A 13,725-nucleotide genomic window follows, 5' to 3' on the forward strand; every position below is an offset into this window, starting at 1 on the left:
GTGATAATAGCAGAACAACGGTAAGCACTCGGAAAAGAACATGAACAAGTAACAGATGGCCCTTGTGGGAGTGGGTGGGAGGGGAGGGGGCAGAAATAAAGGATCAAAAATGGGATAGAAAGGGGGATAAACAAAGGGGATAAAACAATGAATAAATAATAAAAATAGAAATGATTAAAAATAAAAGTAAGTGGATAAAAAATAAAAATTAATTTTGAAAAAAGGGATTAAAAAAGATAGAGGAGAATGTTTATGGTCTGAAGTTGCTGAACTCAATGTTAAGTCCAGAAGGCTGCAATGTGCCTAATCGGAAGATGAGGTGCTGTTCCTCCAGCTTGCATTGAGCTTTATTGGAATATTGCAGCAGGCCAAGGATGGACATGTGGGCATGAGAGCAGGGTGGTGTGTTGAAATGGCAAGCGACAGGAAGGTCTGGGTCATGCTTGCAGACAGACTGAAGGTGTTCCGCAAAGCAATCACCCAGTCAGTGTTTAGTCTCTTCAATGTAAAGTACACCACATTGGGAGCAGCAAGTGCAGTAGACCAAATTGAAAGGGGTGCAAGTGAAGCCGATATTTTCCATTTTCGAAACAGTATGCTACTCATACTGACAATTCCAAATTAAAATAGGTTGTTTAAGTTCTGATAAAGTACCGAGCAACAATCTCAACTGGATGAATTATTTTTAAATCAGTCCTCAGCAGACTGTACCTCTCATCTGTGGTAGAAGCAAGTCGATCCATGTTTTGCATTATTTCATCATCAGATCGATATGATGATGGCTGTCCTGGTGATCGGTTCATAGAGCTGCTGCTTTCAGATGTGTACCTTGGAAATGGTGAGAATATTTGCAAAGAGTTACATACACAAAAGCATATTTAAAATAATCTGCAATTGCACAGCTTTCCTTGGGAAAAATACTACAAAGTCAATGTAGCCTGAAATTGAGTGTCTCACACAGACATCTGCTCATGTCTCAGACAACTCTATAACTCATGCACAGCTTGGGCGGGCAAATGGATTTCCACTTATTTCTACACACCTGCCTACATAAGCTAAATGACAACGTTGCATTACCAGCAGTCTGATTAGTGAGCCCTCATGGTGGACACTTTTTTAATAAGTTGTTTCCACTGGTTGAGGGACATTAACAAAGAGATACAAATTTAAGGTGATCACAAAAAGAATTAAGGAGAAGCTGGATAAAATGCCTGTATAAAGAGGGCAGTTAGATTGTGGAATTCTTTGTTAGAAACTTGCTGAACACAGTCCATTCACTTTTTTCAAAGGGAGTTCATTGCTTGAACCAAGAGGCACATTAGAGAGTACAGGGAGCAAGAAGCAGACTGGAACTAAACTAGGTGGTTTATATGGAGAAATGCACCAGTAAAATCTTGATGGTCCAAATGCTCGATTTTGTGCTATAATATTCCAATGCCTTTTACTAAAAGCACATGGATTATTTGTTGTATTGTTTTTCAGAAGAGTGACCCTGGCTTTACTCCAAGGGAAGAATTTTGCCACCCCAGTTGGGTAGGGGAATGCTGCAGGGGATGGCATGTGCAGCGGCGCTTCCAATCGGCGCCGCACCGCCATTTTACATGGTCGGGCCAATTAAGGGCCGCCCAGCGTGACGTCCACCAGGAAGTGCAGGCGGGGAGGAGGGTTCTCTAAGCTGGGAGTGTGCTTTTTCGCACATGCACGCAAAAGAGCGCACTCATCTCCCTGAGGCTAAGTGATGCCTCAGGGAAATCGGCGCCAAATTCAAAAACGGTCAATGGACAAAAATATAATTTCCCTGACATGTCCCCTCATGTGACACTGTCACAGGAGTTGGGACATTTCCATCACTTTTATTCAAATTTTTATTACATTTTTGAAAACCCTTATGAAACCTCATCCCGCCCATGGATGAGGTTTCATGCTTTTTCTGAAGCCCGCCAGGGCTCCCTGCCTGCCCGCCAACATTAAGGTTGGACAGGCAGGTCCATTAATTACTTCAATTAGTTTTTAAATGGCCTCAATTGGCCGTCAACAGGTCTGTGGGCATACAGCTGATTCGGCTGCGCCTCCACCAACCTGAAAATTAAAATGACGTGGGGTGACATCAGGAGTTCCGCCCGACGTCATCCCGTGTCAGCGAGTGGGCCCCACTGCCCGTTCTTAATATCCTGACCCAAAAGTCATATCTTAAGCCTTATCAAGATGTCTGCCTTGGCTCTGTGGTAGCACTCTCCACTCAGAGTCAGGAGGTCTTGAGAGACTTGAGCACATAATTATAGGCTAACACTAGATTAGGAACAAGGTGCAATCTCCTCTCCCAGATGCAATATGCACTCATATCACTATGCACTCTACCATTCTGACTTGCAAAACCGATGATGGACCCTTGACCTACCTGTGGTGGTTTACATGGGTAGGCATAATCTCAACTTCTAAAGGAAGAGTCAGCACAAAAATGTCCAAGGTGACAACTAGATCATTTAGGTCAATCGATTTGACTGGCAAGTTCTCCAGGCAGCTGATAATTTCACCTAAATGAAGATAGTGCAACAATTAGAAAGAATTTCCTGCTTTATAACCAATAACCAGTGGAATAGGAAGCCGATTCTCCAGGCAGAACAACAGCTTTGCAATGTTCCAGATCTAACCAGCTGATTCTCTGCCAAAAAACAGATAATTTACTAACCCCAAAGTATTTCAGACTCATCTGCCCCAGCTAATCCCAGTTGGACAATGCAAGAGATCCCATACTCCATCAAAGCGTTAAAGTGCACGTGCTCACCACTCATTACTGGTCAATAATATGCACGGGGTTACACGTGAAAGGACTGCCACTATTCACATCACGACATAAGACAATATTACTGTGTAACAAGTAGAGTCACAATTACTGTGCTGAGTGATATGACCTGGGTTTGCATCTAAACCTCTCCTCATTAATGCTATGTCATCACAAGGAGAGATCAGGATGGCAGAAGAGCAGAGGAAAGAAGAAAGCCAACAGCCTCCAATTCCTGGATAGCACATAAAAGCCCACCATCAGGGTTGCAGCCCATCCTTCCAATGGCAGATGCCACAGGGAATGGAAGTAAATTGAAAAATAGGCTTCAAGAATACATTATTATCCAAGTTTCTCTTTCAAAAGCTAAGCTCTTCACTTACCAAGGCAAGTGGGCAACGACTCCACCGGTATGGATTCAACCGAGAATGGTCCATGGCACTTCTTCCCGCCAACTGAGCAAGTGAGGTGAACAAATAATGGTGGCATTTCCTGATCAGAAAAGTCTTGTTCATTTAAAGAATCTCCCCCAAGAACACTGAAGGAATCATCATCCCTGTTCACAGTATTGGTATCTGAGAGCGAGTCTACATCCTGTAACTCCTTGTCAGATCTTTCCCGATATTCCACCTCCAGATCTGGATCACTCTCTGTCACTATACCACAACCAGATGTATTACCTATTGGAGTTCAGAAAGTAAAGTTGCATTATTGTAAATATTGAAGTTAATTTATCCTGCAAATACCTCAAAGCTTAGCATTTTAAATTCATGCTGACAGCTCCCAACTGAAATGGCTGTTTCTAGGTGCAAACCTGAAATGTTAGTAACTAAATTCAGGAATCATACCTGTAATGACAATATTTTTGAAGAAGAGGTGGTGCATGTGTTAGAACACTATTATTTCATCTCAGAGTTGAGTAGGAATTATGACTAGACTATTGTAATGACCATCAGCAATCTCTTTGATGATTTTGAGTGTCCCAGGATGAATTCTGAGAAATCTTAAACCAATTCCCAATGAGTCCAACTCTTAAATCTGCTCAAGCTGGAACTGTTGCTCTGACAATTCACAAGGATGGCTGCTTTTGAAAAGGAAAATTACATAATGATGTAGCAGGAGAAGTTTGGAGTTTGAAATTAAATCTAATTATGGGCACAATTTTGGAATTATACTTGGCATCTAACTCACATTTCATTTAATCTGGAGGCAGTAGATGCAGAGATCAGGCGTAATATTTGGAATAAATTCCATTCCCCAAGTTAATTTGTAAACTACCGATTCAGAACCAAACCATCGATTCCATCAGTGAATGCAACTGGCAATTAAATCACACCGTACTATGAAATTCCCAAACACCTTACCCTCCTCCCCTGCATTCTCCAACTCGGACAGATCATTTTCTTCACTCTGTTTTCGTTCCCTTTCATCTTGATAAGTTTCTTCCTATACATTTAAGAAAAAAGCGCAATTGAGAAAATATCGATTAGAGAAGTTCTAGTTCTTCTCATTCATGCTGATGGGCATTTCCATTTTTTTTAAAAAGACACATGGCTTTAAATACAAGCCACTGGTCTACGCCTTCTGAATGGGGATGCATCCAGAGGAACATGACTTCTGGCTCTCTCAGAAATGCACCCCCCCCACCCCTGCCCCAGGACTTCAGCTGACTTCCCAGCTTTGGAAGCATTTGCAACCTGGAGACTAGCTCCTTGGTCCTGACTTGGGGCTGGGAATATTCCTTTGGGACCTGTTGCAGTGGAAAGAAGAGAACAGCTACTAAGCTTTTTTTTAAAAAAAAAGTAATTTTGTGCTGTTGATAGGGTATGTGCTTGGCCATACTGAAACATGCTTACTAAGGCACATCACAATCATTCTCCTGAAGTCCTTCTCTGATTAAAGAACACTGCTGTCTAACAGACAGCCCATGTCCAGCATTCAATGTAGTGGGCGTTTCGCTAGTTACCATGACATCTCCTAAAACCCAAATTTTATATAACCAGGTCCATCCTTTTGTCACATTTATTTATGGGACATGGCTGTTGCTGGCTGGGCCAGCATTTATTGCCCTGCTGAAAAGCAAATGGGGTGGAATTAGGGAAATATCAAAGCATGTCCCTAATCTTATTTCCAGCCTTGTATGCTAGAAAAGCAGTGGGATAAAGCCAGAAGGCATAGCCCATTTGCAAAATAATGCACATAGTTACCTCACCCTCATAACACAGCATCTTCTTTTTCGAAAAGAATTAACATGTCCCACAAATTTTGGAGAAAATTGTGGAAGATGGTTAAAAAGGAAATTAAATATCCAGAAAAAGGCAGAAAAGGTTGGAAATTATCTTCTGATGATTCTACATCTTTGGTTAAATGGCAGCTGCCTGCATTCTTTTAAACTCCCTCTCTAAACCCCTCCACCTCGCTCCTTCCTACCCTGCCTTTTAAAAAGTCTTCTCATATCTTTTGTTTGGTCTCTTCTAACCCCTGGTTTTGGCTGGTGCTATTTCTGTTTGGGTGTTTAACTATGTTAAAGGAGCTGTAAAGTTCTCCAAAGTGGTTGCAGAGCAGATTATATCAAGATTCTGAGAATGTCACAAATAGGGAACAACACCTATAAATGGTACTTCTCCCTCCTTATCCCACCAACCATTTAACATTGTACGGTACACAGCACATCTAGAAAACTGCAATAAACTTATGTAACTCTTGTATACTGCCAACTGAAGGAATCTAATGCAGGCTAGTTCCATACTGCCTCCTTCAATGGCATCTGCTTTCCTTGAATAGGAAAGCCAGCTTGCAATTTGAGGAGAAAATGAAAAGTAGACATACTAAAGGGAGGACGAGGCAATCACGGCTGACAAGGGAAGTCAGGGACAGCATAAAAGCTAAAGAGAAAGCATACAATGCGGGAAAGCATGTGGGAAACCAGGGGATTGGGAAGCCTACAAAGACAAACAGAGGACAACTAAAAAAGAAATAAGGAGGGAGAAGATTAAATATGAGGGTAAACTAGCCAGTAATATAAAAGAAGATTGCAAGAGTTTTTTTAGATATATAAAGGGTAAGAGAGAGGCAAAAGTGGACATTGGGCCGCTGGAAAATGACGCTGGAGAAGTAGTAGTGGGGAACAAGAAATGGCGGAGGAACTGAATAGGTACTTTGTGTCAGTCTTCACGGTGGAAAACACAAGTAACATCACCAAAGTTCAAGAGAGTCGGGGGGGGTGCGGGCAGAGGTGAGTATAGTGGCCATTACCAAGGAGAAGGTGCTAGAAAAACTGAAAGGTCTGAAGGTGAATAAATCACCTGGACCAGATGGATTACACTCCAGAGTTCTGAAGGAGATAGCTGAAGAGATAGTGGAGGCGTTAGTGGTGATCTTTCAGGAATCACTGGAGTCAGGGAGGGTTCCAGAGGACTGGAAAATCGCTAATGTAACCCCCCTGTTTAAGAAGGGAGTGAGGCAAAAGATGGGAAATTACAGGCCGATTAGCCTGACCTCAGTCGTTGGTAAGATTTTAGAGTCCATTATTAAGGATGAGATTTCAGAATACTTGGAAGTGCATGGTAAAATCAGGCAAAGTCAGCAAGGGGAAGTCATGCCTGACAAATCTGTTAGAATTCTTTGAGGAGGTAATGAGTAGGTTAGACAAAGGAGACCCAATGAATGCTATCTACTTGGACTTCCAGAAGGCCTTTGATAAGGTGCCGCACAGGAGGCTGCTCAGTAAGATAAGAGCCCATGGGGTTAGAGGCAAGGTACTAGCATGGATAGAAGATTGGCTGTCTGATAGGAGGCAGAGAGTGGGAATAAGGGAGTCTTTCTCAAGATGGCGGCCGGTGACTAGTGGAGTTCCGCAGGGGTCAGTGTTGGGACCACAACTTTTCACTTTATACATTAATGATCTAGATGAAGGAACTGAGGGCAATCTGGCTAAGTTTGCAGATGATACAAAGATAGGTGGAGGGACAGGTAGTATTGAGGAGGCAGGGAGGCTGCAGAAGGATTTGGACAGGTTAGGAGAATGGGCAAAATGGCAGATGGAATACAAGGTGGGAAAGTGAGAGGTCATGCACTTTGGTAGGAAGAATAGGGGCATAGACTATTTTCTAAATGGGGACAGAATTCAGAAATCTGGAGTGCAAAGGGATTTGGGGGTCGTAGTTCAGGATTCTCTTAAGGTTAACTTGCAGGTTGAGTCGGTAGTTAGGAAGGCAAATGCAATTTTGGCATTTATTTTGAGAGGACTAGAATATAAAAGCAGGGATGTGCTGCTGAGGCCACATTTAGAATATTGTGAGCAATTTTGGGCCCCATATCTCAGGAAGGGTATGCTGGCCCTGGAGAGGGTCCAGAGGAGGTTCACGAGAACAATCCCAGGAATGAAAGGCTTAACATTTGAGGAACATTTGAGGACTCTGGGTCTATACTCAATGGAGTTTAGAAGGATGAGGGGGGATCTGATTGAAACTTACAGAATACTGAAAGGCCTGGATAGAGTGGACGTGGGGAAGATGTTTCCATCAGTAGGAGAGACTAGGACCCGAGGGCACAGCCTCAGAGTAAAGGGAAGACCTTATAGAACAGAGATGAGGAGAAACTTCTTTAGCCAGAGAGTGGTGAATCTGTGGAATTCATTGCCACAGAAGGCTGTGGAGGCCAGGTCATTGAGTGTATTTAAGACCGAGATAGACAGCTTCTTGATTGGTAAGGGGATCAAAGGTTACGAGGAGAAGGCGGGAGAATGGGGTTGAGAAACTTATCAGCCATGATTGAATAGCGGAGCAGACTCGATGGGCCGAATGGCCTAATTTCTGCTCCTATGTCTTATGGTCTTACAGACTCATGCATAATGTCTCCAGGCTTATTGCAGGAGGTGGGAGGGTGCTTATGAGATCAGTTTAGTTTCACAATAATCTTCACCATCCCACAGTCTGTGTTAGAAGATCCACATATAGTTGTCACATAAAGACAGGTTTGTGCAGTTATGATGCTCTCCAATGCACAAGTACCCTGCCAGCAGTCATCGTCACAACACTCACAATGAGAATGGCCATATGGGTTAAGTACTGTGAATCTGCCATTGTCCATGAAACATTTCCTGAATTGAAGGGAAAAATGGTAGAATAGCACATCCCTTGAGGTTTAAACCCACTTGTAAACATATAACGTTTCCAATCAGGCTTCAGAAGATATAACCACACAGCGTTGCCAATCTGTCCCTCAATGCCCTGAACAAAAATAGCTGATTTGCATATCTCATTGGGCATTGTTATAGTTTGTAACCATATAATATGATTTGTGACTTACAGTGCAGACAATCTGCATGTCTCATTAGTACAGAAATTTATAGACTAACATCATTTCTTTTCTAAAGCCTCTGACTCAAATCTCAGTTACAGTGCATGTTTCAGGTCATTGCAAACTTGCCTCTTTCTTAGCTGAGGGAGGGCAGTAAAAGAAGTAATAAGGGTTTGAAGGCACTGTCTTGAAATGTTGTCGCCCAATCTCAAGGAATTTTTCCTGAAAAGACAAGGTGTAAAGCAAGAAAGAAGTAAAAGCTGAGACCTACATGAAAATATAGATTTTAACCACATTTACTGCTTTTAATTTTAAATATACTGTTCATCAAAAGATTTGCCAAGTGAAGGATCATTAATTAAGCAATGTCAGGGGCAAACATAAGCAATTAGGTTAAAATCTAATAAATTCTTCACTCTAGTAAGCCCAGTGCTGAACATTGTTACATTTACAGATTCTAATTATTTACATAAAGCCTTACCAATATCCTATATCATCCCTTTAGTTTTATATGCCCAGTTCACCTTTCTTTCTTCTTCAAAACTTACCTCTGAATACTATATGTTTAAGGATGGTGATGCACCCCTATCCATCCTCACTTTTTTAATGATTGCTCTATTGTCCTTGTATTAACATACGTTACGGAAGTTGCTGCTAAATCTCATTGTAATACCTGAATGATTTTGTGCAAGTTGGGGTAGACCTCACACTGTTGGCTGGACTGAAGAAGGGATAGGGAAAATTCCGGATAAATCTTCTTTGCTTTTGGTTCCTCATGCGTCACTGGAGAGGCAACACTGGACTGGACGCTCTTTAAATCTTGCTCACTGAGGTCTTCAGTCTCTATACTAATAACAGAACAGAAAAGCATCAAGTAACTAGAATCTAACAAGACAAAGATTACAATTATTTATTTGATTCTTTGCATGGAGAACAGATACATTTCCAGTCACTACCAAATACTAACTCAAATAATATGCCTTCTTTGGTATCCTTCCAAAATGCTCATTCTCCCATGTAAACTCCTGTGCATTATATATTTTACATATGTCTAGCAGTGGTGTCTGCTTTCACACCTGTAAAACGTTCGGTAAAATTTAATTCCATTAGAGTTGCCATATAAATACACGCTGGTGGTAGTGATGATACTTGAGATCATCCAAAACTCTGCTACTTGTGTTCTAACTCACAATAAATCATAGTTGGCGTTTTGAGTCTGTATGACACTTTATACGGTCATACAGACGCGAAATATCAACTCTGTTTCTCTCTCCACAGATGCTGGAAAAACTCAGGTCTGACAGCATTTTCTGTTTTTGTTTCAGATTTGCAGCATCTGCAGTATTTTGCTTTTATCACACTAAATCATGTTCATTCATCACTCCTGTGTTCACTGACCTAAGTTGGCTCCCGGTTAAGCAATGTCTCAATTTTTAAACTCTCACTTCAGTCCATTAATTCATGTCTCCCTACCTCTGTATTCGCCTCCAGCCCTATAACCCTTTGAGGTATCTGCATTCCTCTAATTCTGGCTTTTTGAGCATCCTCAATATTATCTGCTCCACCATTGGCAGCCATGCCTTCAGTTACCAAGACCCTAAGATCTGGAATTCCCTCTGTAAACATCTCTGCTTCTCTATAACCCTTTCCTCCTTTAAGATGTTCCTTAAAATTTACCTCTGTGACCAAGCTTTTGATCATCTTCTCCTTTCATGCAGCTTGGTATCAAATTTCTGCTTTATAATGCTTTTCTGAATCGCTTTGGGAATGTTTTATTACATTAACAGTGCTATATAAATACTAGTTATTGCTTGTGGTAATCTGACAAAGGCTAGTCATTAATAACAAAATCCTCTCAGATATCCACAGCCACCTTATATTGCTTAGCAAGACTGACATGGGATCAATAACTAAGAAAAACATCAGCATGATTAATCACTGCTTCATCTCACAACATGATAATCTGTCAAAGACAAAAAAAATTCTCACCAAGAGAATTTCCAATGAGATATTTAATCTCAGTCATCACAGGTACCCCCACCAGTTCAAAAAGCTACCTTGTGATGGGTGGAGCAAATCTGCATTTAAAATGATTCAGAAAATTTTAAGAATTTCAGTTTACCAGGCAAGATAAAGCTGCAACAACTTCAGTCACGTTAACCTAATGAATAGGCATGATTATCTGGTTAATGGTCATTTATCACTTTTAGATTTCAGGATCAGAACAGTGTTCACAGGGCATGTAACTCCCTGCTGAAATTTATGAAGCAGTAATGCAGTATAATTCAAATCACAGCAGCTGCTGTCAGTTTCATCGCCTTTTTTTCTCCAGTTTATTGCTTCAATCAAATTCACATATGGCAATTTAAAATTGTTTCATTAGCATGAGCCAACATCCAAGGCCAGCAGGGAGACTTTGATCTGGTAACAATTTAACATAAAAACTATAAAGACTGGATGGTCGCTAAGATCCAGAAGCAAATTTCACTGAAATCGTGGAGAAAGATGGACCAAGTCACAGGCCCGTTAATAGAAATATTAAAGACTTTTAAGATCATCAAAATAGGGAAGACATAGAGATTTCCGCTTGTGGGAGAGACCAAACCTAGAGGTCATAAATATAAAACAGTCACCAATAAATCCAATAGGGAATTCAGGAGAAACCTCTTGACCCAAAGAGTAGTAAGAATTTGGAACTTGCTTAAACAAGTAGTTGAGGTGAGTAGCATAGATGTAGTTAAGGGGGAACTACATGAGTACATGAGGAATAAAAGGACATGCTGATAGGATTAGGTGGAGAGAGGTGGGAAGAGGCTCATGTGGATAAATGGCAGCATAGAATGCCTGTTACTGTGCTGTACAATCTATGTAACTCTATATAACCAAACTATTTAAATATGCTAATGCATGCTGTCATCTTTCAGCGTTTAAGGCAAACGCTACGGTTTTATTTGAAATATTGCTCAGGACCAAAATATATTTCCATACCAACTATTTCTATAGCAATCCTAAGGGGAACAAATTACAACTCAGAGAGAAGAACGTTGCATAGAATTTTAAGTTCCACTGAATGCTTCCTCAGGTTTCCTTTTTACTCGCTACCTTAGCACACATGGTAAATAATCACCATGTTCCTTCACTTGACAGTCTTTTTAGACTTATTGTTGATTTTTAATTACTTGCAGGCCTTCACTACTGCCCTCTTCATAATGATGACTACTCTGAAGTTTGTATGCAATAATTTATTTAAAAGTCTAAGAGTAAAGATATTCATTTCCATTTTAAAAACCTGCTGTATGTCAAGCTGGTACTTTGTTAAAACTGTATTTTTCAAGCACGACAGTGTTGATCAAACCATAGAAAATTACGGTGCAGAAAGAGGCCATTCAGGCTATTGCGACTGCCATAAAAAAAAGGCTAACCGCTCATTTTCAATCCCACTTTCCAGCACCTGGCCCGTAGTCTTGCAGGTTACTTCAGGTACCTTTTAAACGAGTTGAGCGTTTCAGCCTCAACCACCAATTAAGGCAGTGAATTACAGATACATGAAAAAGTTTCTCCTCATGACCCCTCTAATCCTTCTACCAATCACGCTAAATCTATGCCCCCTGGTAACTGACCCATCAGCTAGGGGAAACAGGTCTTTCCTGTCTACCATAACTAGGCCCCTCATAATTTTGTACACATCAATTAGGTCATCCCTCAGCCTCCTTTATTCAAAGGAAAACAACCCTAGCCTACCTAATCTTTCTTCACAGCTGCAATTTCCAAGTCTTGACAACATTCTTGCAAACGTCCTCTGTATTTTCTCAAGACCAATCATGTCCTTCTTGTAATGTGGTGACCAGAACTGCACACAGACAATAGCTATTCTCTTCACTAACAACTACACTGCCAATTTTTGCATCATCTGCAAATTTTCCAATCATGCCTCCCCATATTTAAGTCCAAATTATTAATATACATGACAAACAGCAAGGGCCCCAACACTGAGCCCTGTGGAACTCCACTGGAAACTGCTTTCCACTGGCAAAAATATCCATTGACCATTACCCTTTGTTTTCTGTCATTGAGCAAATTTTGAATCCAACTTACCACCTTCCCCTGTATCCCATAAGATCTCATTTTTCTGACCAGCCTGCCATGTGAGACCTTGTCAAATGCCTTGCTAAATTCCATGTAAACAACATCCACTGCACTACTCTCTTCAATCTTCCTTGTTACTGCCTCAAAAATTCTATTAAGTTAGTAAAGCACAATCATCCCCTAACAAAACCATGCTGACTATCCCTGATCAACCCGTGCCTTTCTAAGTGACAGTTCTTCCTGTTTCTCAGAATTGATTAATTTGCCCACCACTGAAGTCAGACTGACCGGTCTATAATTTTCTGGCCTATCCCTCGCACCCTTTTTAAATATTGGTACAACGTTTGCAGACCTCCAATCCTCTGGTACCTCACCTGATGTGAGCTTCCAAGAACAAAATGTTAAGAATAAAAGTGAAATTGTCTTGACAGACCCCCACAAAACCATAGTTATATTTTTGGCTTGCTTGCATCACCCTTCATTAGAAGTGAACATTATTGTTTAAGTACATTTGTCAAATTATTGCTTTGAGTATTATCTTCTTTATTCTTTGACCAAACTTTAGACTTCATATATAAATAAAAAGTTCCCCTAAACCACAAGGAAGGTAAAAGGGAAATAAATCCATCCAGGGACTCTGCCCATTTGAAAAAAAGGTTTGGATTACATGCAAGTCAAGTGACCTCCCTTTTGCTAAACAAGATCTTGCTCTGAGCCGGAGCCTTGGCTTATTGACAAGAAGAAACAACAATGAGACCAAGAGCAAAAACTTGGATATGTACAGTGACCAACAATTAGTTCACAGTACAGGGAAAAAGAACTGAAACTGACAGAGTAAGTGGGAAGTATAAAACCTGCTCATGTAAAATATGACATATAAAATTCTTAGACGGCTTGACAGGGTAAATGCTGTTTCACCTGGCTGGAGAGTCCAGAACAAGGGTCATAGTCTCAGGACAAAGGATCCGCCAATCAGGAATGAGATGAGGATAAATGCCTTCACTCAGAGGGTTGTAAACCTTAGGAATTGTCTACTCCAGAGAGTTGCGGATGCTTAGTTGTTAAGTAAATTCAAAACTGGCATTGATAAATTTTTACATACTAAGATACTTTAGATACAACTATGCTGCTGACAAGGCCAACATTTGTTCACCCCTAATTGCCCTTGAGTGATGGTGAGCAGCCTTCTTGAACCACTGCAGTCCATCTGGTGTAGGTATACCTACAATGCTGTTAAGAAAGGGTGTTCCAAGATTTTGACCCAGTGACAGTGAAGGAACTTCAATATATTTCCAAGTCAGAATGGTGTGTGCCATGGGGGTAACTTGCAGATGCTAGTGTTCCCATGCCTCTGCTGCCTTTGTCCTTCTAAGTGGTTGAGGTCGCAGGTTTGGAAGGTGCCTTTGAAGAAGCTTTGGTGAGTTGCTGCAATGTATCACGTAAATGGTACACATTGCTGCCATACTGCATCAGTGGTGGAAGGGATGAAGTTGAAGGTGGTGGATGGGGTGCCAATCAAGTGGGTTGCTTTGTCTTGGATTGTACTGAGCTTTTTG

The 13,725-nt window shown here is 41.1% G+C and overlaps 1 protein-coding gene across 9 annotated transcripts in view; it reads right to left on the reverse strand.

The window, feature by feature from the left end:
• szt2 (SZT2 subunit of KICSTOR complex) overlaps nucleotides 1-13,725 on the reverse strand; it is a 247,917-nt gene that overhangs the window by 146,274 nt on the left and 87,918 nt on the right. For all 9 annotated transcript variants that reach the window (XM_041208824.1, XM_041208825.1, XM_041208817.1 and 6 more), the window contains 6 exons: nucleotides 8,757-8,931; nucleotides 8,213-8,305; nucleotides 4,147-4,228; nucleotides 3,166-3,462; nucleotides 2,399-2,534; nucleotides 712-828 (listed from right to left, as the gene is read on the reverse strand). In XM_041208824.1, coding sequence (XP_041064758.1) covers nucleotides 712-828; nucleotides 2,399-2,534; nucleotides 3,166-3,462; nucleotides 4,147-4,228; nucleotides 8,213-8,305; nucleotides 8,757-8,931 — 900 coding nt within the window. The remainder of the gene's footprint in view (nucleotides 1-711; nucleotides 829-2,398; nucleotides 2,535-3,165; nucleotides 3,463-4,146; nucleotides 4,229-8,212; nucleotides 8,306-8,756; nucleotides 8,932-13,725) is intronic.

Source organism: Carcharodon carcharias, chromosome 16, assembly GCF_017639515.1.
Source record: "Carcharodon carcharias isolate sCarCar2 chromosome 16, sCarCar2.pri, whole genome shotgun sequence".
Lineage (NCBI taxonomy): Eukaryota > Metazoa > Chordata > Chondrichthyes > Lamniformes > Lamnidae > Carcharodon > Carcharodon carcharias.